The sequence below is a fragment of the Geotrypetes seraphini genome, chromosome 5 (assembly GCF_902459505.1).
Source record: "Geotrypetes seraphini chromosome 5, aGeoSer1.1, whole genome shotgun sequence".
NCBI classification, from domain to species: Eukaryota; Metazoa; Chordata; class Amphibia; order Gymnophiona; family Dermophiidae; genus Geotrypetes; species Geotrypetes seraphini.
The window spans coordinates 68,959,365-68,983,313 of record NC_047088.1 but is presented as its reverse complement, the minus strand read 5'-3'; the positions used below and the strand labels follow the sequence as shown (position 1 = coordinate 68,983,313).

At 44.1% G+C, this 23,949-nt stretch overlaps 1 protein-coding gene across 2 annotated transcripts in view; it reads right to left on the bottom strand.

Moving 5' to 3' along the window:
- Positions 1-23,949, bottom strand: part of LOC117360984 (alpha-galactosidase A-like) — a 73,434-nt gene that overhangs the window by 30,002 nt on the left and 19,483 nt on the right. For both annotated transcript variants that reach the window (XM_033945713.1, XM_033945714.1), the window contains 4 exons: positions 17,329-17,503; positions 11,567-11,744; positions 9,309-9,400; positions 493-654 (listed from right to left, as the gene is read on the bottom strand). In XM_033945713.1, coding sequence (XP_033801604.1) covers positions 493-654; positions 9,309-9,400; positions 11,567-11,744; positions 17,329-17,503 — 607 coding nt within the window. The remainder of the gene's footprint in view (positions 1-492; positions 655-9,308; positions 9,401-11,566; positions 11,745-17,328; positions 17,504-23,949) is intronic.

The following is a 23,949-nucleotide window of genomic DNA, read 5'->3' as shown; positions in this document are numbered from 1 at the left end:
ACCCTAAACAAATTCCAACAGCCCTACCAAGAGAGATGGGTACAACTCACTCACACCTGCTGGAGACTGAAAGAAGACTGATAGGAATAGGGGAAGGTACCTCTTATGTACTATTCCATAGTTTTGTTTCAGTCTCCACCTGCTGGTCATGATGAGATATATACATAAGAACATAACAAGAACATATACCCGCTTGTAAGATTAACCTCTACTGGTCTGGAGAGTGCTAAAGAAAATGGAGTTATAAAATAGTCAAAAGGGTGGGGGAGAGGGGGTAGTGGCTGTAAAATTAATTTTGTAATGAGCATGTAGGAAGAGTTCTTGTTAACTGCTAGAGAGGGACATGTAAAGCATTGCCCACTATTTTAATAAATTTTCTAGAAAAAAATTATTTGAAAGAGACCATCTTAATCGTTTCACTCTGTTTTCTCTCTTAAGGTTCAATAACCCATGTGCTGTAGGAAGACAAATAATCTAGTGTAAGATTCTCACCATGTCAGGGTCATTCCAGCCTCCTGGACCTGCTGCAGGGACAATCATATCCTGATCCTGTGCTGTCCAGTCTAATATGGTCTTAAGACTGTTCCAGGAATCATAGATATCATTATAATTCCTCCAGTGGTTGCAATATTTGCGAATCTCTGTGTAATCGGGCTAAAAGGAAAATGGAAACATTATGAGAAGACATCCAGGTATCCTGCACATGGAAAGGAAGACCAACTATATAGACTTTTAATTCATTTTATTGGAAGATTAGGTTCTTAGTTGCTATTTTTCTTTCTTGTAAAGAGGAATATCAGTCTTGACCAACGGGTATTTACCCTCCTTTATTGCAAAGTCTGTAGAGAGCCTAATTTACATATTCTTCAGCTACCCCTCCTCTCTGGGCTGTGCTAGATTTCCTCAGTCTGTATCAAAGCAGTGAATCAACCCTAGGGTGGTTACAAAAAGAAAAGAATGCAGGGATTCTCCCTGAGATAACGTTCTGTTCTGCTCAACACAGAGAATGAGACGAGAACAAATTTTCCCCCGTCCCCACAGGAACTCAATTTCCCCATCCCATCCCTGTGAATTTTGTCGCTGTCCCTGCCCCATTCCTGTAAGCTCTTCCTTAACCACACAAATCTCGAACACATGATTTTAAAATGTTTGAGGCTTATGCAGATGAGGACAGAGTTTGCAGGAATGGGGCACGGACAGGAAAATAATTTGCCGGGATGGGAAAATGAGTTCCCGTAGGGACGGGGAAAAATTTGTCCCTGTGTCATTCTTTAGCTCAACAAAACCAGCAATAATTAAAACATTTTGCAACACATAAAGAGATGAAATGAAACTTGTATGCAACCTGTATCAGCAATTCAAAAGTTACTCAATTTGCAAATTTTACACTATTATAGCAAATTATTTTCCTTTATGACCATAAGGGACAGTGGAAGTAAACAAGATGTCTGACCCTCCAGACATATCTGAGACAGAAAGCAGGCTAACAAATTGACAGGGCAGGTATCAAGACTGATATTCCTGTTCATAAGAAAGAAGATTAGCAAAGGTAAGATCCTAATCTTCCATTCCAATGCAATAGGAATACCAGTCTTGACCTACAGGATGTACCAAAGCAGATCCAGTGCCTAGGGAGGGCCAAGTGAGCCTGCTGCTAGTACCACAGAACCAAACTCTGCATCCCTTATGGAGGCGAGACCATGTGGCTGCCCTACAAATTTCTTTAGGTGAGACAGCTCTAGCCTCTGCCCAGGACACCATCCCTATGATGGAGTATGTTTTATTCCCACAGGAAAATATTTTCCACTCCTGATATAGGCCGAAGAAATTGGCAGTCAAATCCATCTTCAAATGGTTGCCTTTGATGATGACCAATGTTCTCCCCAGAAATTATTTCCAGCTGGGTGGCATGAAAAAGTAGCTGGGTGGGATGGCACTGGGAAATTTAGTGGTGGGGAAAATTAAATCTGTACTATTTTTATTAGTTAATCATTATTAATCATTTTTCCAATGCTCAATATGACTTCCTTTTTTAAAGTTCCAGAATAGAACATAAGAAGTGCCATCTCCGGATCAGACCTTTGGTCCATCAAGTCTGGTGATCCGCACACACGGAGGCCCTTCCAGGTGTACACCTGGCATAATTTGTAGTCAAAGATAAAAAAAAGAAATCCCTAAAGGGTATATACCACAGAAAAATACTATAATATTAGAGCAATGTACTCAAATTACAAAGTTAGAAATATTGTACATATTTATTAATTTAAAATTTGCAAAAATATCACAAAATTTTCATAGAATAGCATACACAGAACACCATACAAACACTACAAACAAACCAAACAAGATATAACAACATATAACATATAACAAGCACTATCAAACCAGGCTGGAAAAGGCCACACAAAAAAATTAAAAAATGATATATAAATATAGCTGTGTTCAAAAGTTCATAAATCACTTAGCTTGAAAATTCGTAATTTGTAGTCACCCATATATTTCTATGCTTCTCATAAGGAGATGTGCATTTAGTTTGCTTTTAAATCCTAGGACGGTCGATTCCGCAATAACCTCGTCGGGGAGAGCATTCCAGGTGTCTACCACTCTCTGCGTAAAGCAGAACTTCCTGATATTCGTCCTGAACTTGTCCCCCCTCAGCTTCATTCCGTGTCCTCTTGTCCGTGTCAAATTTGACAATGTAAATAGTTTTTTCTGCTCTATTTTATCGATTCCTTTCAGTATTTTGAAGGTCTCTCGATCATATCCCCTCGCAGTCTCCTCTTCTCAAGGGAGAGCAATCCCAGTCTCATAAGTCGATCCTCGTATTCCAGTTTCTCCATACCCATTACTAGCTTTGTTGCTCGCCTCTGCATCCTTTCCAACAGTTTTATATCCTTCTTTAGATTGGGAGACAAATGTTGGACGCAGTATTCCAAGTGGGGTCTGACCATTGCTCTATAAAGCAGCATTATGACCCTCTCCGATCTACTCGTGATTCCCTTCTTTATCATGCCCAACATTCTATTTGCTTTCTTTGCTGCTGCCGCACATTGTGCTGACGGCTTCAGGGTCCTTCAGGGTACACCCAGGTCCTTTTCTTGTTCGCTCTTACCCAGAGTTGCACCTGACATTCTATACTCGTGTTTTTTATTCTTACTGCCTAAATGCATTACTTTGCATTTCTCCACGTTGAACTTCATCTGCCATTTCTCTGCTCATTTCTCTAACTGATACAAGTTGCTCTGGAATTCCTAGTTATCCTCCTGTGATCTAATTACCTGGCATAGCTTTGTGTCGCCTGCAAACTTGATGATTTCACTGGATGTTCCTTCTTCCATGTCATTGATATAAATATTAAATAGGATCGGCCCAAGTACTGAGCCCTGGGGTACACCACTAGCCACTTTCTCCCAGTCGGAGAACTTCCCATTTATGCCCACTCTCTGCTTTCTGTTTACCAGCCAATTGCCTATCCATCTTTGTATATCTCCCTCTATTCCATGGCTCTGTAGTTTCCTGAGAAGTCTTTCGTGTGGAACTTTGTCGAACGCTTTCTGAAAATCCAAGTATATTATATCCACCGGCTTTCCACTATCAATTTGTTTGTTCACGGTCTCAAAAAATTGAAGTAAATTTGTTAAACATGATTTCCCTTTCCTGAAGCCATGTTGACTGGGTTTCATCAAGTCGTGTGTATCCAAGTTAAATTTAAGAAGTACCCAATTCTAGAAGTGGATAATTAGATATATGCCCTTTTTCAAGTGGTATAGAGGTTTAAAAAGGGAAATAAGTTAATGAAGTCATTAAGTTCAATCTAGCCATTTATTTCTGCATGAATCTAAACAACTAAAAAAAAAGATAAATATAGCTCATTCTGTCATACAAGAAACGGCTCAACAACACCTCTAATATTTGTTTATATTTGTTTATGAATTTTATTTAATCCTTAATTCTTTTTTTTATCCCCTTTTCACGTTTTGTTTTGTTAAAATAGTTCCAATTGTCCTGTTATGTTTGTTTTTTAAATTTAATTCTAAACTAAATGTAAATCGCATTGGATTTGAATTTTGCGATCAAATCAAATATTTTAATAAACTTGAAACTTGAATAATGTTTTGATCACTGTGAGGTCTCACTGAGGATATGAAATAGATGCGATCCCCACTTCCAGACCTCTTCCACATAGTTTATGAAGAGGTGTTACTGAGCCTTGAAGGAGACCTGTACAGCAAAATAAAAAAGTGCAGCAAAATAAAAGTACAGCAAAATAAAAAAGTGGCAGATAAAGATCATAGGGAGAGTTAGGGCAAAACAGTTTAGGTAAAGATGCAGGTAATAATTAGGAATGTATTAAAAATATTTTATTTATATTTCCTTATAATGTCATTTGAAAGCTGCTTGATGTTAATACAACTTTAATTGAATTCTTTATAGTGGGGGGGGGGGGACATAACACTTACATCAACAGTAAAGTTAGAATAGGGTTATTAAATCCAGTAGTGTACCTAGTATATATGACAGCCAGTGCTGATCATTTTTTAACAACCCCCTCCTCTATATAAAAAAGTTATTTTTAGTAATAATCCATGAGTCACACAAAAAGGGTACACCTAGGAAACTTAAACACTGCAGTGAGCACTAGAACACCAACACACGCATTGTAAAACTAAACAAGCCAGATCCTGCACAGTCAATTGACCCTGTACAGTTGATGCCAACAGAAAACCATGTTCTTTTCATACACACTGAACATAGATACACCCTCACCCAATATGGAATAATCGCAAACTAAAAATAGAAATATGTAGACAAAAGTTAAATTGAACCGCCAAGAAACCAGACTCTGCATACAATGTAACACCACAGAAACAGTGACACATGTCCCCTAATACTGTGCAAAATATAAAGACAGTAGATGTAAATTTGAAAAAACTGCTACATAACAATCACCACTTTACAAATTAACAAATAGAAATAAAACTAGCGACGCTGTTTATAGAATTCGGGTCTGAATGCTTGAGTGTTTGAACACCATTGATAGATGACTACACCAAATTGTACATGTTTAGCAAATAGCAAAGTATGATAAATTTCTGTTATTTTCCACAATAAAGTACAGATATTGAAGGTTCATTTAATAAAATACTGCTAGATATTTTGCATAAAATATCTTTTTATCAATGTATCATTGCTGAGTATGAAAACATAAAAGTTATAGTTATAATTCCAAGAAATTTGCTTCATTAAGCAAAAATAGCAACAAATTTTAAGAAAAATGGAACTATATGTAATCCGTGGCTTTAAGTGTCCCCAGGATGGGCTTTAAACATTTTTTAAAATTATTTTCTGATCAAGATCAAATTCATGGGAAAAAGTTAAATTAACAAGAGTTTTACCAACGTTAGGTTTTTCTGGACAACTCTAGTAGATTGTTCATTTTTCATTTGTCCTGCTGATATGGACTCTATTCCTTCCTACAGCTATCAAACCCCATTTGCTGTCATTTAGAACTGCAGGACCCGAAAAGAAGATGACCTGGTGGTGTACACATTTCTCTGATGAGACGGATTGAATTGTCAGTAATGTCTATTATCTTTCTATGCTAAGTTCAGTACAAGGAAGAATTCAGGAGCTGATTATGGCTTCTACCAGACTGAGAATCTAGCTGCCTGTGGAGGGCCAGGCCATATTGGCCTACACCTGACACTAACCAGGGGGGTTTGCTGTCTATAGGTATAGCTAGAGCCCTGACGAAGAACCAATTCATTACCACATCTGATGCCGTCGCTGCAGATCTCTGAGGGTGAGAGAACGGGATTTCTCTTATTGTTCAAGGGCACTAGTCAGTCACCTGTCTTCTTACTAAGCATTAGTTATTCTCAGGCACATGGGCTTTAGCATGACTGTACCTGCTGTACACTGCCTTGTGTACATCTCTTCATAAAGACAGTTAATAAGTCTCAATAAATAAATATACCTGCTACTGCTTTGTAATCTTTTCTAAGGAAAGTATTAAGAACATAAGAATAGCCTTACTGGGTCATACCAATGGTCCATCTAGCCCAGTATCCCATCTTTGCGGAGGCCAATCCAAGTCACAAGTACCTGGCAAAAACCCAAATAGTAGCAACATTCCATGCTACCGTCCCATATCTGTCTCAACAGTATGTTTTTGTAACTTGCTAGCCATATTTGCTAATTATTATTATATTTAACTAGTCTTTAACCACTTTACATTAACGGGTGCTAGAATAGATGTGTCTGTCTTTCTTTCTGTCTCTCTCCTTGGCCGCTGTCTGTCTGTCATTCTTTCTGACTGTGTCTCTCCCTGGCCCCCTGTCTGCCTGACTTTCTTTCTTTCTATCTCTCTCCGTCTTTCTGTCTGTCTCTCTGGCCCCCTGTATGTCTGTCATTCTTTCTGTCTGAGTCTCTCCCTAGCCCCCTGTCTGTCTGTCATTCTTTCTCTCTCTCTCTCCTTGGCCACTGTCTGTCTATCTGTCTTTTTTCTTTGCCTCTCTTTGGCCGCTGTCTGTCTGTATTTCTGTCTGTCTCTCTGGCCCCCTGCCTGTCTGTCATTCTTATATAAGAACATAAGAATTGACGCTTCTGGGTCAGACCAGTGGTTCATCGTGCCCAGGAGTCTGCTTCCGCGGCGACCCCTAGGTCAAAGATCAGTGCCCTAACTGAGACCAGCCTCACCTGCTAACTTTGTCTTGAATCCCTGGTGTGTGTTTTCCCCTATAACAGCCTCCAGAAGAGCGTGCCAGTTTTCCACCACTTCCTTACGTTTATATGGAATCTATCCCCTTTTAACTTTAGAGCGTGCCCTCTCGTTCTCCCTACCTTGGAGAGGGTGAATAACCTGTCTTTAACTACTAAGTCTATTCCCTTCAGTATCTTGAATGTTTCAATCATATCTCCTCTCAGTCTCCTCTTTTCAAGGAAGAAGAAGCCCAGTTTCTCTAATCTCTTGCTGTATGGCAACTCCTCCAGCCATTTAACCATTTTAGTCGCTCTTCTCTGGACCATTTCTGTGTCTCTCCCTGACCCCCTGTCTGTCTGTCTTTCTTTCTTTCTCTCTCTCTCTCCTTGGCCGCTATCTGTCTTTTTTTCTTTGTGTCTCTCTCTCTTTGGCCGCTGTCTGTCTTTCTGTCCCCCTGTCTATTTGTCATTCTTTCTGTCTGTGTCTCTCCCTGGCCCCCTGTCTGTCTTTCTTTCTCTGTCTCTCTCCTTGGCCACTGTCTGTCTGTCTTTTTTTCCTTATCTCTCTCTCTTTGACCGCTGGCTGTCTGTCTTTCTCTCTGTCACCCTGTCTGTCTGTCATTCTTTCTGTATCTCTCCCTGGCCCCCCTGTCTGTCTGTCTTTCTTTCTCACTCTCTCCTTGGCCGCTGTCTGTCTCTCTGGCTCCCTGTCTGTCATTCTTTCAGTCTGTGTCTCTTCCTGGCCCCCTGTCTGTCTGTCTTTCTTTCTCTCTCTCTTTGGCTGCTGTCTATCTGTCTGTCTTTCTCTCTGGCCCCCTGTCTATTTGTCATTCTTTCTGTCTGTGTCTCTCCCTGGCCCCCTGTCTGTCTTTCTTTCTTTCTTTCTCTCTCTCTCTCTCCTTGGCCGCTGTCTGTCTGTTGGTCTTTTTTTCTTTGTCTCTCTCTCTCTCTCTTTGGCCGCTAGCTGTCTGTCTGTCTGGCCCCTGTCTGTATGTCATTCTTCTGTCTGTGTCTCTCTCTGGCCCCCTGTCTGTTTGTCATTCTTTCTGTCTGTGTATCTCCCTGGCCCCTTGTCTGTCTGTCTTTCTTTCTCTCTGTCTCTCTCCCTGGCCCCCTGCCTGCCTGTCTCTCTCTATTGCGCCATGCCTGCATGTTTCTCTGTGGCCCCTTTCTGTCTCCCCCCCAGAGCAAACCAAGATTGTTGCTTGCCCCCCAGCACATCCTTCCCACCCAAAGCAGCACCTTTTCCCTCTCCCCCCTCCACTTCTCTGTGCAGCAGTAGCAGCCGGACGCCTCACAGCACCCGCCCCCTGTTGGCCTCATCCAAGCTGAAGGACACTCTCCTGCCGTTGCTCTCGGCGGTGAACTCTGCTGCCATTGCTCTTGCCTTTGCTGAAACTGCCGCACGCGCCACAAGTCGCCGCCGCATGCACCGCAAATGGAACACGGCCATGGAGGCACAAATCATGGCGGCAGGGATCATGCTGTTTCAACTGCGCATGCTCGGGTAAGGGTTTTATTATACAGTTAAACCTCGGTTTGCGAGTAACCCGGTTTGCGAGTGTTTTGCAAGATGAGCAAAACATTCTCGCAAAACTTGTCTTGCAAACCGAGTGTTGACTTGATTTGCGAGCACCCCCCCGAGAACCGGCATCGCTCCCCCCGCTCGCAAAGGCCCCCCCCGCTCGAACCAGCACCCCCACCCGAACAACTTGAACTTACCACCCCATCTGGCACCGGCACGCAGCCCACAGGACGTGCCAGTGCCGCTTGAAGATCTTTCTGCCTCTGCCGGGCCTTGAACATGCATTTGCGCATGCTCAAGGCCTTCTAATTCTCCCTCTCGCCGAGATTCTCAGAGATCTCCAAGAATCTCGGCGAGAGGGAGAATTAGAAGCCTTGAGCATGCGCAGATACATGCTCAAGGCCCGGCAGAGGCAGGAAGATCTTCAAGCGGCACCGACACATCCTGTGGGCTGTGTGCCGGTGCCAGACGGGGGGGTAAGTTCAAGTTGTTCGGGCGGGGGGTGCCGGTTCACGCGGAGGGGGGGGGGAGCAGCGCCGCTGGCCTTGGGGGGGTGGGTGGGAACGTATCAAAGCGAGTTTCCATTATTTCCTATGGGGAAACTCGCTTTGATATACGAGTATTTTGGTTTACGAGCATGCTTCTGGAACGAATTATGCTCGTAAACCAAGGTACCACTGTATTAGATAAATATATTCCCACACTAGTATTATTTCTTCTTGGGGGCAGCATTATCTGAACCTGCAGTCATTCTTCTTGCAGACAAGTCCTGAATAATTACTTATCTGAGTAATTTCCTCTTATTTTATTTGTGCCTACATATTTAAAAAAAAAAAAAAAGCCAATCTCTGTGTATTTATTTGCTTGTGGCATTTCTCTGTTCACTGCCATTTTACAGCAACTCAAATTTCTAGTCCAGAATCTCAGAAAGTAAATTTGCAACCTAGAGATTCAAAATCAGAACTGTAGGACTTTAGACTTGCTAATTATTCCTCTCCCCCAGCTCTGAACATATATTTAATCATTTGAACAGTAATAAGGAGGATCTTTAGAAATGTGTATCTTTGAGAAACCCACCAACCTTCTTAAAGGCCTTCATGTAGAAAGGCCACTCACAAGAGTACACAATGCTTCTTCCAGTTTTGTTCAGTGCCAGCGACATGTTTCTGTAACCTAAACAAGAAAAAATACAACATATTACAGTGCATCATAATGGGGAAATTTGGTTTCTAGTTGCCATGGTACACAAATAGAGATATCTACAAATATCTAAAAGAGCAATTTCTCACCTTCACTTAGATTCTAAACAGATACCAACTGACAGAATTCAGATGTCATGCTTCGAAATCTTTTAAAGCTTTCAGGAGGTTAATTGGAGGGCATGAAGCCGAGTGACTAAATGCTGTTGATTAAACATGCAGCAGCCTATGTGAATCCTTGAGAAAGCCAGCAATTCTGGTGAAATGGGTCCTGTCGGGCTGTGGCTGCCTGCAACATTTAAGATACGAGGGTCATTTCATAAATAATGCACACTATTTTTTTTTTTTTTAATTTACATGTTTTATTTTTTTTTTCAAGTATTTATTTACAGGTCTTCAATTTAGTCTCCATGCTTTGCAATGACCAAGTCCCAACGTCTGGAAGCTTCATTATTCCATCCAAGACACCATTTTGTTCAGTTGCCGAATGGCTCGGGTACAGGCGGAAGAAAGCTCTTCCAGAGATGCAAAATGATGTCCATGCATAGGTTGTTTCAACTTTGGAAAAAGGTCGAAGTCTGGTGGACTCATGTCTGGACTGTAGGGAGCATGAGGTAACACCTCCCAGCCGTATTTGCGTCGTTTTTCAATGACGAGTGGAAAGCTCCATCTTCCCCACGACCAAAAAAATTTCGATGAGCTCAATCAAAAGTCAAACAAATGATGATTTTTGCTTATGATCATGAAGGCATCATCATCACAGACTAAGTTCCATGTGAAAGAAGTGTCACAGCAGTGTATTATCATGATTTTTTGCAAAAAATGCGCAGAAAAATGCACAAAACCTGATCTCAGTTGCTTTTGGCTGGGCCACTCATTCTTCACGACAACACTCGCCCGCACATAGGGAATGTCATTGAAAAACTACACGAATACAGCTGGGAGGTGTTACCTTATGCTCCCTACAGTCCAGACATGAGACCACCAGACTTTGACCTTTTTCCAAAGTTGAAACAACCTATGCATGGACATTGTTTTGCATCTCTGGAAGACCTTTCTTCCGCCAGTACCCGAGCCATTCGGCAACTGAACTAAAATAGTGTCTTGGATGGAATAATGAAGCTTCCCAGATGTTGGGACTCGGTCATTGCAAAGCAGGGAGACTATATTGAAGGATTGTAAAGAAATACTTGAAACCCCCCCCCAAAAAACCATGTAAATTAAAAAAAAAATAGTATGCATTATTTATGAAATGACCCTCGTAAGTAAATTTGAAGATACATTGAACAGTAATTCAAACAAATATAGTTCTGAGAGAAGACTCAGTGGAGAAGATTTTATAAAAATTAATGTTAAAAGGAAAGAATCATGATAAATATAAAAGAAATAGAATAAAAAAAAGGAAGGGGGGGGGGTTAGGATCAATGACTGAAACGTGGAATCTTGACAGACTTGGCTGTCACCAAGCAGGTTTCTGAGATCCTTTTCCTCTCCTTTTTTACACCTTATACTTTGAACAGTAGGATCTTTTTGTTATTTTGGAGTTATTCCAGTGCGTCTCACTTACCATCTTTATTGTGTATATCAGTCTGGGAATATCCCCCTTCCCCTACCAATGGGCAAGGGATACTAGAGAAATGGATAATTGCATTGCACTGCCCACAGAGCTTGTTGTTCCATTTTAAATGGTGCAGGTGTCACCTACACTAGAAATTGTGTTATCAATGTGAGATGCATACTACAGTATGTGCCAGGTAATCAAAGCTCAGGGTAACTGTTGCAAGGTTTTCTTCTCTGACAGACTAGAGATAGGAGATTTGAAAAAGTGCTAACCTAGGAAAAGAACAGACCTTATAGGAGTTTACAATCACTCTAACTATCTTACATGAAGCTGCTAACTGGATCCAGATTCGTAGGACAGGGTTGATCTAGGCCTGGGTTTACCCCATTGCATGCAGGGACTTATAGTTCTGATTTCCCCATTGCATCCTCTAAGAACATCAAGACTACAAGTTCCAATATGTACTGGGTATAAACCCAGGCCTGAATCAACCCTGACCTGCAAATCTGGATCTAGTTGGAAGCTTTAATCTTCCATCTACTTTCCCACAGGATTCCGTTGCCTAATTTAAATGTTTACCTTCAGTTAGCAGATCTGGAGTGTCACAATGACAGCCATCAAACTTCAATAAATCAATCCCCCAGTCAGCAAAGGTTTGAGCATCGAGCTCATAGAATCCAAAACTGCCAGGGAAGCCATCACAGGTCTGACTTCCAACATCCTGGTAAATCCCCAATTTCAGCCCCTTAGAATGAACCTGCAGTTACAGAGTAAAAGTGAGATAAGAAGAGAAAGAAACGCACAACAATATAGGTTTCAAGGGGTAAGAGTCAAGACAAATTTAAAGTTTCTTTTAAAAGTAGATAAACTTTCTGCAAATTCTAGACATAGACGACACTTATACATTTACATTACTGGATCCAATAAATATTCTAATTACACACCATCTATGCCTCAAGAAGGAGAAATTAGGTTCTTACCTGCTAATTTACTTTCTTTTAGCTCCTCCAGACCAGTAGAGGTTAATTTTGACAAATGGGTATATATCCAATCATGACCAGCAGATGGAGACTGAAAACAAAACTGTGGGACAGTATATAATATACTCCCTTCTCTATTTACATCAGTCTGCCGAATAGCCAAGCAGAACTAAGAACTGGAAACAGAAATAAACAATACTCCGAACAGGAGTAACAACTAACATACCCAAATGCTGTTGGAAAATGCAGAGGAGAAATACCAGAAGGAAAAAATGTCCCCGCAGCTCGCCAGCCGATCCACAGTCGCTGTTCTTTAATTCTCCCCGGCCCTAGAAAAATACTAGAACCCGCAGCAAAAAACAAAACTGCCCGCACAACAGCACCAACACACCAATAACAGACAGGGTGGGGACCTCTACTGGTCTGGAGGAGCTAAAAGAAAGTAAATTAGCAGGTAAGAACCTAATTTCTCCTTCTTTAGCACTCTCCAGACCAGTAGAGGTTAATCTTTACGAATGGGACGTATCAAAGCAGTCCCTCACACGGGCGGGACCCCCGAAGAGCTGACACCAGAACACGCACACCGAACACCGCATCCCGATGCGCCAGAACATCTACCCGAAAGAGTCTGACAAAAGAATACAAGGAAGACCAAACCGCAGCCTTACAAATGTCCACTGGAGGCACGAGCGACGACTCAGCCCAAGAAGTCACTTGACCCCCAAGTGGAATGAGCTTTGAGAAACTCCGGAACGGGCTTCTGCCCCAGAAGAGAAGCGGAAGCAATAGTCTCCTTGATCCAGCGTGCAATAGTAGCCTTAGAAGCGCCAGCCCCCCTACGAGGACCAGTCAGAAGGACAAAGAGATGATCTTATTTCCTTATGTCCTGGATCCGCTGCACATAAGAGCGAAGGACCCGACCAACATCCAACTTGCGCAGCTGTCTTTGCTCAGAAGAGCCCTCCCAACTACCCAAGACCGGGAGGACCACAGATTGATTGACATGAAAAGGAGAAACTACTTTCGGCAGAAAAAGAAGGAACAGGCCTCAAGACAACCTGCTCCCTAGAAAACTCCAAGAAGGGAGCCCTACAAGAGAAAACCTGTAGCTCAGAAACACGCCTAGTGGAAGAAATGTCCACCAAAAAGACCGCCTTCAGAGTAAGGTCCTTCAAAGAGCAGCCGCCCATCGGTTCAAAGGGCGGGTGCACCAGAATAGAGAGAACCAGACTGAGATTCCAAGAGGGAACAGAGGGCCGCACGGGAGGCCTGAGCAACTTGGCCGCCCGCAAAAAGCGAATCACATCAGGAATGGCTGTCAAACGCTGACCTGTCACAAACCCCCAAAAGGCTGACAAGGCCACAAGCTGAACCCGGAGAGAAGCCCAAGCCAGGCCTCTATCCAGGCCATCTTGCAAGAACTCTAGGATTTTAGACAGGGAAGCGCGAAAAAGAGACCACTCCTCGCGCCTGGCACCACCCCTCAAAGAGGTGCCAAACCCACACAGAAGCCTGAGAGGTAGAAAGCCTCCAGGACCCCAAGAGCGTAGAAATCACCCTATCTGAATACCCCTTCTGACCAAGGCGACCCCTTTCAAAAGCCAAGCCGTAAGACAGAAGGGAGACGGGTCGAACATGGGATTGGGACCCTGCGTCAGGTCGTCCAAGGGAGGCAGAGGAAGAGGATCCGCCACCAATGTCACCAGATCCGCGTATCACGGATGTTGAGGCCAATCCGGAGCCACCAGAACCACCAGACCTGGATGGCGATCAAGGCGGAGAAGAACTCTGCCCACTAATGGCCACGGAGGGAACATGCACAACAGCCTCTCTGTTGGCCATGGGTGAACTAGAGCATCCAGACCCTCGGCCAGTCAAGCCCTGCGACGAATGAAGAAGCAGAACACCTCGGCATTGCCACTCGTGGCCATCAGGTCCATCAGGGGCTAACCCCAAGCCTGCACTATCAACTGAAAAGCCACAGGGCTGAGACACCATTCTCTGGGATCTAAGATGTGACTGAGGAAGTTCGCCTGAACATTTTCCACCCCGGCTATGTGAGAGGTCGAGAGGTCCAGAAGGCGTGACTCCACCCAAAGCATGAGCCGAGCCGCCTCCTGCGCCACCTGAGCGCTCTTGGTGCCCCAACGATAGGCATAAGCCACTGCTGTGGCATTGTCAGACAGGACTCTGACCGACCTGCCCATCAAGAGGGAGCGGAAGGCTAATAGCGCCAGACGGACGGCTCTGGTCTCCAACACGTTGATCGACCTGGACGCCTCCTCCATGGACCAGGTGCCCTGAGCTGAGTGACCTAGACACTGAGCCCCCCAACCGAGGAGACTGGCATCTGTGAGAAGCACCGTCCACTGCGATAGATCCAGACTCACCCTCTGGACCAGATGAGAAGTCTGGAGCCACCAATGAAGACTGCAGCGCGCCAAGCCTCGCAGAGGGACAGGGACTTCCAAACTGTGCCTCTGGGATGACCACCTCCGAAGTAGAGCATACTGAAGAGGCACATGTGGGCTTATGCCCACCTCACAACATCCAGGAACGCTGCCATCGACACCAAGACTTGGAGGAAATCCTGCGCCCGAGGATACCGGGATGCCAAAAGAAGGCAAATCTGAGACTGCAATTTGCTTACCTGGGCCTCTGGTGTCGAACAGAACCCCAAGGTACTCCAGATGCTGAGCTAGGACCAACCGACTCTTGGAAAGGTTGACCACCCAGCCCAGTGACCGGAGAAACTCAACCACCCGAGCCGCAACTCAGGCGCTCTCCTGCAACGACTTCGCCCGAATCAACCAGTAGGGGTGCACCAGAATGCCCTCCGACTGCAATGCCGCCGCGACAACCACCATCATCAACTTGGTGAACGGCCGGGGAGTCATGGCTAGGCCCAAGGGAAGCACACAGAACTGATAGTGCATCGCAAAGCGAAGCAAGAGCTGATGAGAGGCCCGAATGGAAACAGGCAAGTAGGCCTCCGCCAGAGCGAGAGAAATCAGGAACTCCCCCGGCTGAATCGCCAGAAGGACAAACTGCAGTGTGTCCATGCGAATAAAAGGGAATTCTGAGAGCCCTGTTGACCTCGGTTTAAACCCAGGGATGGGCCGAAAGGTCCCCTCCTTTTAGGGCCCCACAAAGGAAAAGGCGTACCAGCCGGTGCCACACTCCTGAGGGGACACTGGACAACTGCTTTGAGATCTAGCAAGCACTGAGGGTCTGGCGAAAGGCTAGCGATTCCCATGCCACCTGACATGGAGAGGCTAGATATGATCCGGCAGAGAGCGGGCAAAATTCAAGAACATAACAGTCCCGCACCACCACCAGGACCCACCGATCAGACGTGATCTCGGCTCACTTGGGAAACAAGTTGCGCAGCCGGGCACCCACGGGAACCAAAGGGGGCGCCGGCAAAGAGCCATCATGCAGGACGGGCAGCAGGGGAACCAGGGGGGGGGAACTCCCAGCCCCCCGACGGGCCCCCTGAAAGGACTACATACGCTAAGCCAACCGACCCCGGGGAAAAACCGAAGCCTGGAAAGAAGCAGTCCCACGCCCCAGGCAAAACTTGCGAAATTCCCGCAGACGCCCCCGGGTAATGCCAACCCGAGACGCCGGGCGGGCACTGTCCTCAGGCAGACGGGGCACCTTAGAGTCCGTCAGAGTCTGAACCACCGTATCTAAGGCCTCTCCAAACAAAAAACAACCCCCGAAAGGGAAATATTAATTGGGAAGAATACATACTTTGTAAACGGGTTTCTACCAGAGCCTCTAATGTTTATAAATTTTTATCAACACAACTAATATACTACTTTATCCTAAAGCAAAAAAAAAAGAAAAAGAAATAGAAATAGAATTTTTTTTCCTACCTTTGTTGCCTGGTTTCTGCTTTCCTCATGTTCTCATTCAATTCCTTCCATCCACTGTCTCTCTTCTCTCTGCGTGTTCCACTTGCTCTGTTACTGTGCCTCCCTTTCTCCCCCCTTCCAAATTGGTCTGGCACCCATCTTCTTCCCTCCGCTCCCCCCATAGTCTGGCATCTCTGTCTTCTTCCCTGCCAGCGTCTTCTCCCCACTCTCTCTTCCCATTTCCTTTCAGCGTCCTTCTCCCGCCCATCTTCCCCATGTCCTGTCAGCGTCCTTCTCCCCCCTCTGTCTTCCCCATGTCCTTTCAGCATCCTTCTCCCCCCGTCTTCCCCATGTTCTTTCAGCGTCCTTCTCCCTCCCGTCTTCCCCATGTCCTTTCAGCGTCTTTCTCCACTCCTTTGTCTTCCCCATGTGCTTTTTCAGCATCCTTCTCCCCCCCATCTTCCCCATGTCCTTTCAGCGTTCTTCTCCATGCCTTTGTCTTCCCCATGTCCTTTCAGTGGCCTTCTCCCCCCCCCCATCTTCCCCATGTCCTTTCAGTGTTCTTCTCCACCTTTTTGTCTTACCCAGTGCTTTCAGCGTCCTTCTCTCCCCTCAGTTTTACCTTAAGCTCCTTTTCCTCTCCACTCCACCTTTCCTTCCTTTCTCCCTCCCTGCCCCTTATCTTTGTGGCACTTACCCGCCCTACTGACAACAGAACAGGCCCGGTCCAACAAACCTCCCTGCCATGTAGCCGCGAATCTAAATTACCTTCTTACAGCAGCTGGAGTATTGAAGCTGCTGTAAGAAAGTAATTTAAATTCGCGGCTACAGGGTAGGAAGGTTTGAAGGACTGGGCCTGTTGTCAGTCGTTCGGGGGACCTGGCTGGCTGTGCTGCACCCGGGGCGGACCGCCCTCCGCCTTGTACCACTGTCTTTTCCCTGCCTGCCCTGCTGCACACAGCCGAATGGAAGTCTTCACGATGTCAACGCTGACGTCGGAGGAAGGGAGGGCTTTGCTTAAGCCCTCCCTCTGACGTCAGCGCTGACATCAGGAAGACTTCCATTCAACTGTGTGCGGCAGGTAGGGAGACGAGCCTCGCAGCTGAATACATCCAGCCCCGCAGGAACCCCGCAACCCTAGGGGGCATCCCCACGGGATCCCCATGACCTGAAGGGGGAACCCACGGGTCCCGCGGGATTCCCGTCATCCCCGTTCCCATGCAGCTCTCTAATTCAAGCCCATTTCCTTGGTCACAGATCAGGCTGATCTTACAGTCTGAGACAGGATTCACTAACTCATGGTTTCACTGTCTCATCTCTATGGAAATAAGAGAATGGTATCATAGCAATTGCTAGCAGTCTCTTGTTGGCAGAGAAATCTCCCTTTTTGGGCTAAAGTGTATTTCCCCACTACATCTTGCCCTTTATATACAATATTCAATGGAAAATTCAGCCAGGTTTTGTTCTCATACGCACATCTTTGAGAAACCTAGTCACTTACATAATCAGCCAGTTTATGTATGCCGCTGGGGAAACGCTTTGGATCAGGCTGGAGCCGATTCTGGGCGTCTCTGGTGGCAGCAGGCCAGCAATCATCAATACAGACATATTGATACCCTGCATCCTTCCAGCCGTCTGATATCATCAGGTCTGCCATCTGCATAAACAGCTGCTCACTGGGAAATGCAAAGGCTGGGCTTCAGTAAATTTTATACATAATTCAAATCCAATCAATCAGAAATTCATAGGAAAACAAAAGCCTCAGGCTATAATACGCAATGTATTCAAAAGCAACAATGGAGGAGACGAAGAAACAAAGTAGTTTATGGTATTCAACTGGATGAATTTATTGAATAAAAGGTAACTCAACACGATTTGTGTTTTGTCCATAAGACCTGCTTCAGGAGTCTGATATGTTGTTGGAAAGTGTAACCATAGCACAGTGTGTCGCAAACTGTGTGCCTGCTGAGATTTCAGGTGTGCTGTGACACACTGGGGAGGAGAAGAGGTGCCTAAAGGATGTCTTTCATGGCAAGAGGCACATCCTGTAAGCAATCTGTTGGTGCCAGCACCTCTCCTCTCCAGTCCTCTTCCCTGCTGGCACCCTCCACTGGTGGCTCAGGGCCTATCTGGAGGGCCTTCACGCATGCATGGACGTCAACGTGATGCCTTCACGCATGCGCGGACATCAACATGATGTCGTCACACATACGTGTGATGTTATTATGGCAACGTGCATGCACTTCCGGATGCCTCGAGCCGTGGCCTTTACGTTTAGTGTGTCACGGCTCATCAAAGTTTGTAGGACACTGCCATAGCACATACATCAATTCTTTGTAAAAACCGTTATGTTCCTATAAGGATCCAGTTGGTGTGAGACCTCAGGTTCCACCCAAAAAGCTCCTCAGTCTGGGTTCGATTATGGTAAGAGTCAGACAGACCTGATGTGATACATTACACATTGCCACAACTAAATAGTCATATTCCCCCCTCATGGGTGTATTAGTCAGGTGGCTTTTTAGGCTTCTGTCCTTTGTTCAACACACTGTATTCATACACTATCTCTGTATACGCCATAAACCGCTGGCTTACATTTAAGGTGTCTATACAAAAAATAGACGTGATTCTGGACATGGTGCCTACCTGTGATTGACAGGTGCTAAGCGCCTGCTTTGCAGGCACCTACTGGGACAGGCACCATGTCCAGATTCAGGTCCAAAAGGTCTATCAGATCATTTTCAGTTTGGTTTTGAAAATAAACATAATACTGAAACATTATTGGTTTCTTTGTGATGACATTTCATTAGGGTTTTAATGCTAGTAACACTTTTTTTTGTGTGTGTGTCTAGATGTGGCTGTGGCTTTTGACATGATTAATCACTGGCTGAAATCATTTGAGATTACAGGTATAGTGTTATCTTGGTTTCACTATAATGATTTGGCAGTCTGTAAGATTGAAGAAGGATAGACTAAATTTATGCATGTTTCATTTGGAGCTGTGATCAATACTACTGAAGCTCTGAACTTTTCTAATAGTGCATCTTAATTTGTTAAGAATAGAATTGTATTTAAGGCATTAGTGTTGATTTTTCAGGCTGCTCACAATGGAGTACCTTGGTACCTATCACAAACTATGACATGGTATCATCCACATCGCTCATTAAGATCTGAAGGGGTGATGCATTTGTCAATGGATGGTTTAGAGCGGATAAAGTATGCTGATAAAGGTCATTTCAATAGCTAGGGTGAAATTATAGAATTACCTTTATTATTGTTTGTTCATGTTTTCTTGGAATTTTGTGATACAGTGTGGGGAGGATGAGTTCCAAGAGTATGTTAAAAATGCTTCTGACCATTAATACCTTCCCCTGTGACTCCTGTTGTTATCTATTTCACTATTGTCTGTATATGGAGCCTAAGTTGATTTGTATGTAATCTGTAAACCACATAGTCAATATGCGGTATATAAATTTTAAAATAAATAAATAAACCTGCTTGGATAGTTGAGGATGATGGACAATATACAGCACTTTAAAAAGCTTTTAAAAACATCATTATTTGTGAAAGCTTTTTTAAACAGATGAACGGTACTGTTTGTTAGGAAGCCATATTAGCACATAGAGTAATTTTTATATTTTATTATTGTTTGTTATTTTATGTTGATTTTGCTTGTATTTTATGTATGCATTTGTAACCCACTTAGACTTTAGGTAGGATAAAAGCCTATTAAATTAAATCACATCAATCAATCATTTTTGAATGATCACTCTTTTCAGATGTTTTAATGGAATACCAATGGGTCTTTTGTATCAAGCCCAATAGCGCTGGCCAGTGTGGTAAATGCACCATTGCATTTACCATGGCAGCATCACTACCACGGCTTTGTAAAAGGGGCCCTAAATCATAATGGCTGCAAAGGGATTCAGAAATCCCACAAGGATCCTCCCTTTCTGCATTATTGTTTAAATGTGTTTGCCAGTATGTACAAAACATCGTTGTCTGGTTTGAGTGTTAGCTATCAGATGTATGCTGATGATTTTCAATTTTTTTTCATGGTCAACCACACTGTTGAAGGGCTTAAATATTGAATCATACATTGGATTTATTTCTACCTGAATGAATGCCAACAGTTTGTCTTTAAATTTAGAAAAGACACACATTCTTGGGTTATTCCTTTCTGGATTTGTTGATGTTCCTCCATTTTTTTGGCTTGGTACTTTGAAGATTCCCACTCTGAATGCAGTAAAAAGCTTAGGGATCCTTTTACTAAGGCGCGCTAACCGATTTAGCGTGCCTTAAACGCTAAGGGGCTCATAATTGAAAGAGAAAAATGTCCAAAAACCGGCCTAAGTCGGCACTTGGACGAACATTTCCCAAATACGTCCAAGTGCCGATACTAAAACCGGGTTTTGGACGTAGTTCTAAACGACCTAGTCCTTCATAGTGCTGCTGAACGACCAAAGTTAAACGGGGCATTTCAGGAGGAGTGTCGAGGGCGGGAGTTGGGCGGGACGTGGGCCGGCTTAGACTTAAGTCGTACAGCATGTATAACCGAAAGTTATACAGCCCATGATCGACGGAACTTGGACGTTGTGACTTAGACCATCTAAAACATGGTCTAAGTCACAAAAACCCACCTAAACTCACCAGATAACCACTGAAAACACATAATACAGACCCACACACACTACCCCAGTGATCCACGACTCCCCCCCCCACCTCCATAAAAATATTAATCACACCTTTAAAATTCAGCCTCCAGCCCATAATCACTTGGCAGCCTGGCATAGGGAAGCCTAGTCATCCAGCACAGAGGCAGCTTAAGTCGTCTTGGGGGTGGGTTAGGGACTCATGGAAAGGAGGACCCATGCCCATAAGCCCCTGTAATCACTGCATTGATACTTAAACCTGTGCACTCCCCTATACACCCCAAAACCCTTTTTTTTTTTACTAGCATATAAGTGGCTCCTGCAGCCATAAGGGCTATTGGGGTGGTAGATAAGTGGATCTAGAAGATTCTGGAGGTGGTTTTGGGGGCTCACCATGACATATAAGGGAACTGTAGCGAGGAGAAGACATGGCACCTTTTTTGTGAAATTCACAGCAGTACCCTGTAAGGTACCCCACTATTTAGGTGGCATGTCTGGGTGTTCAGTCCATCACTTTGTAGACCCCACCCAATAGGGCTTGTTCTAGGCGTTATGGACTTGGATGAAAAGTTAGATGAAAATGTGGTATAAAGATGGACAATTTAGCGACTTGGATGATCAGATCTGCAGGACGAATAATTAGACGATTTTCGAAAGTAAAAAAATTTTGGACGTATTTTTCAAAAATGTGTCCTAGGCTGTTTTTTTTACTTTGGACGACTTGCGAGTTGGACGTAAATGGACATAGACGTCCCTTTCGATTATGCCCCTCCACGGCGCCCATTATAATCTATGGGCGCCTTAGCATTTAGCATGCTCTAAATCGATTAGTGCACGCTAATTTGGTTAGCGCACCTTAGTAAAAGGACCCCTTTTACTCTTTGTCTTTTAGGAAACAAATGGCCACCACTGTGAAGACTGTTATTTTCAAAAATCTGGTTGGTGTAGAGCAGTGGTCTCAAACTCAAACCCTTTGCAGGGCCACGTTTTAGACTTGTAGGTACTTGGAGGGCCTCAGAAAAAAATAGTTAATGTCTTATTAAAGAAATGACAATTTTGCATGAGGTAAAATTCTTTATAGTTTATAAATCTATCCTTTTGGCTAAGTCTTAATAATATTGTAATTTATAGCTAAAGAGACATATGATCAAGAAATTCTTTTATTTTACTTTTGTTAGAGTAGAGCAGGTTGCTTCAGAGCAGGGGGGTCTCAAAGTCCCTCCTTGAGGGCCTCAATCCAGTCAGGTTTTCAGGATTTCCCCAATGAATATGCATGAGATCTATGTGCATGCACTGCTTTTAATGCATATTCATTGGGGAAATCCTGAAAACCAGACTGGATTGCGGCCCTCAAGGAGGGACTTTGAGATCCCTGCTTCAAAGGATTGAAATGTTTCAACTAACACCGTATGAAACATTTCAATCAGTGGTCTCAAACTCAAACCCTTAGTGGGGCCACATTTTGGATTTGTAGGTACTTGGAGGGCCGCAGAAAAAGTAGTTAATGTCTTATTAAAGAAATGACAACTTTGCATGAAGTAAAACTCTTTATAGTTTATAAATCTTTCCTTTAACAGTTAAAGAAAAGATTTATAAACTATAAAGAGTTTTACTTTATGCAAAATTGACATTAACTATTTTTTCTGCGGCCCTCCAAGTACCCTATTTTTTCTGCAGCCCTCACATTTAAAGTTTAATATCTTTCCTTTCTCAAAACTGACAATTTCAATCACTATATTGAAAATAAAATCATTTTCTCTACTTTAGTTGGCTGGTGACTTTATTTTTCTGTGCATTTAACTGTGTTTCCAGGGTCTTCTTGTCCTTTGACTGGTTTTCTCTCCGTCTTCACTTTCTGCCTTGCATCCATCTTTCAATCAGAAATATGAACTGACCTCACTTCACTATAGTAACCTGTCTGTGGAGTGTGATCAAAATTTTTAAAGTCAGTTTGAAAACAAGTTTGTGGAGTGAGAGCGTCTTCTAGCAGCGGAACGTTTATACATCACCAATTCTAACATTAAAGCTTTAAAGGCTACTATATTTATGATTGGGTCTCCTGAGGAAGAAAATGAAACGGGGCCACGTTGGGACCCCAAACCCTTCATAAAGCTAAGTTATTATTTTATAACTCATCCAGTTCAAGTGATGTTGATTTGACAAGTTTAAGAAGAAAGAAAGAAAACTATGATGTTTTGAAGCATTTGAAAGACTGTGATACATTTCTTTTGTATCCTGACTTGAAGTGTGATCCTAATTGAAACAGTTGCAATGACTGGAAGGTAAACTCTGTATCAATCCTAGGAGGGTGCATTCCTTCCTTGTAGAGTTTCATGTCTCTGAGTGACTTTAAAAATTTTGATCACACTCCACAGAGAGGTTACTATAGTGAAGTGAGGTCAGTTCATATTTTTGATTGAAGCATTTTCTGACTTCCCCTAGTTTTTACTAGTATTATCCCCGTGATTTCAGAAGGAAATATATTTGCATCCATCTTTGGCATTAACTTAATATTCAATTTTCTGCTTTCTTTTCAAAATCTACGTTTCCATGTCTTACCTTCCCTTCTATCTCTCTCTTCTTCTATTTCTATGGTCTGACATCTTTCTTTCCTTTCTCTCCCTCCCTCCTTCCTTCCTTCCTTCCTTCCCCCCCAACTTTTTATTTCTTTCACCCTGCCCCTTCTTTCTTTATCTCTGTATCCATGCCCCCATTCTTTCTATATGTCTGTCTTTCTCTCTCTCTCTCTCTCCGTGCCCCCTTTCTTTCTTTTTTTCTTTCTCCATGCCCTTTCTTTCTTTCTGTCTTTCTCTCTCCATGCCCCTTTCTGTCTGTGTCCCATTTCACTTCTTTCTTTCTGTCTCCCTGCCCCCCTTTCTTTCTTTACTTCTCCCTGCCCTCCCCCAAGCCGCCACCATTGGGGAACAGGCCGCCACTGCCACAATCAGGGAACAGGCCACCACCGCCGCAATCGGGGAACAGGCTGCCGCCACCACAATCGGGGAACAGGCCAGCGCCGAGGTCTTAACTCTCCCTACTTATCTTCCCCAGCACGGGGTCGACCAATTCACACCACCCGACGTCAATTTTAACATCGGGGAGGAACTTCCAGGCCAGGCAGCGATTGGCTGGCCCGGAACTTCCTCCCTGACATTAGAATTTACGTCGGGTGGCGAGAATTGGTTGGCTCCGAGCTGGGGAAGATAAGCAGGAAGAGTTAAGACCTCAGCACTGGCATGTTCCCCGATTGTTGCGACGGCAGCCTATTCCCCGATTGCGGCAGTGGCGGCCTGTTCCCCGATTGCATTGGTTTGGGGGAGGGCAATGGGAAGGGAAGCAGATTGGGGACCCCTGCTTTAGGCGAGGACAGATCGTGGGCCACAAAATAGTCCCTGGGGGGCCGCATGCGGCCCACGGGCCGCGTGTTTGAGACCACTGCTCTAAAGCAACCTGCTCTACTCTGTAACACCTCT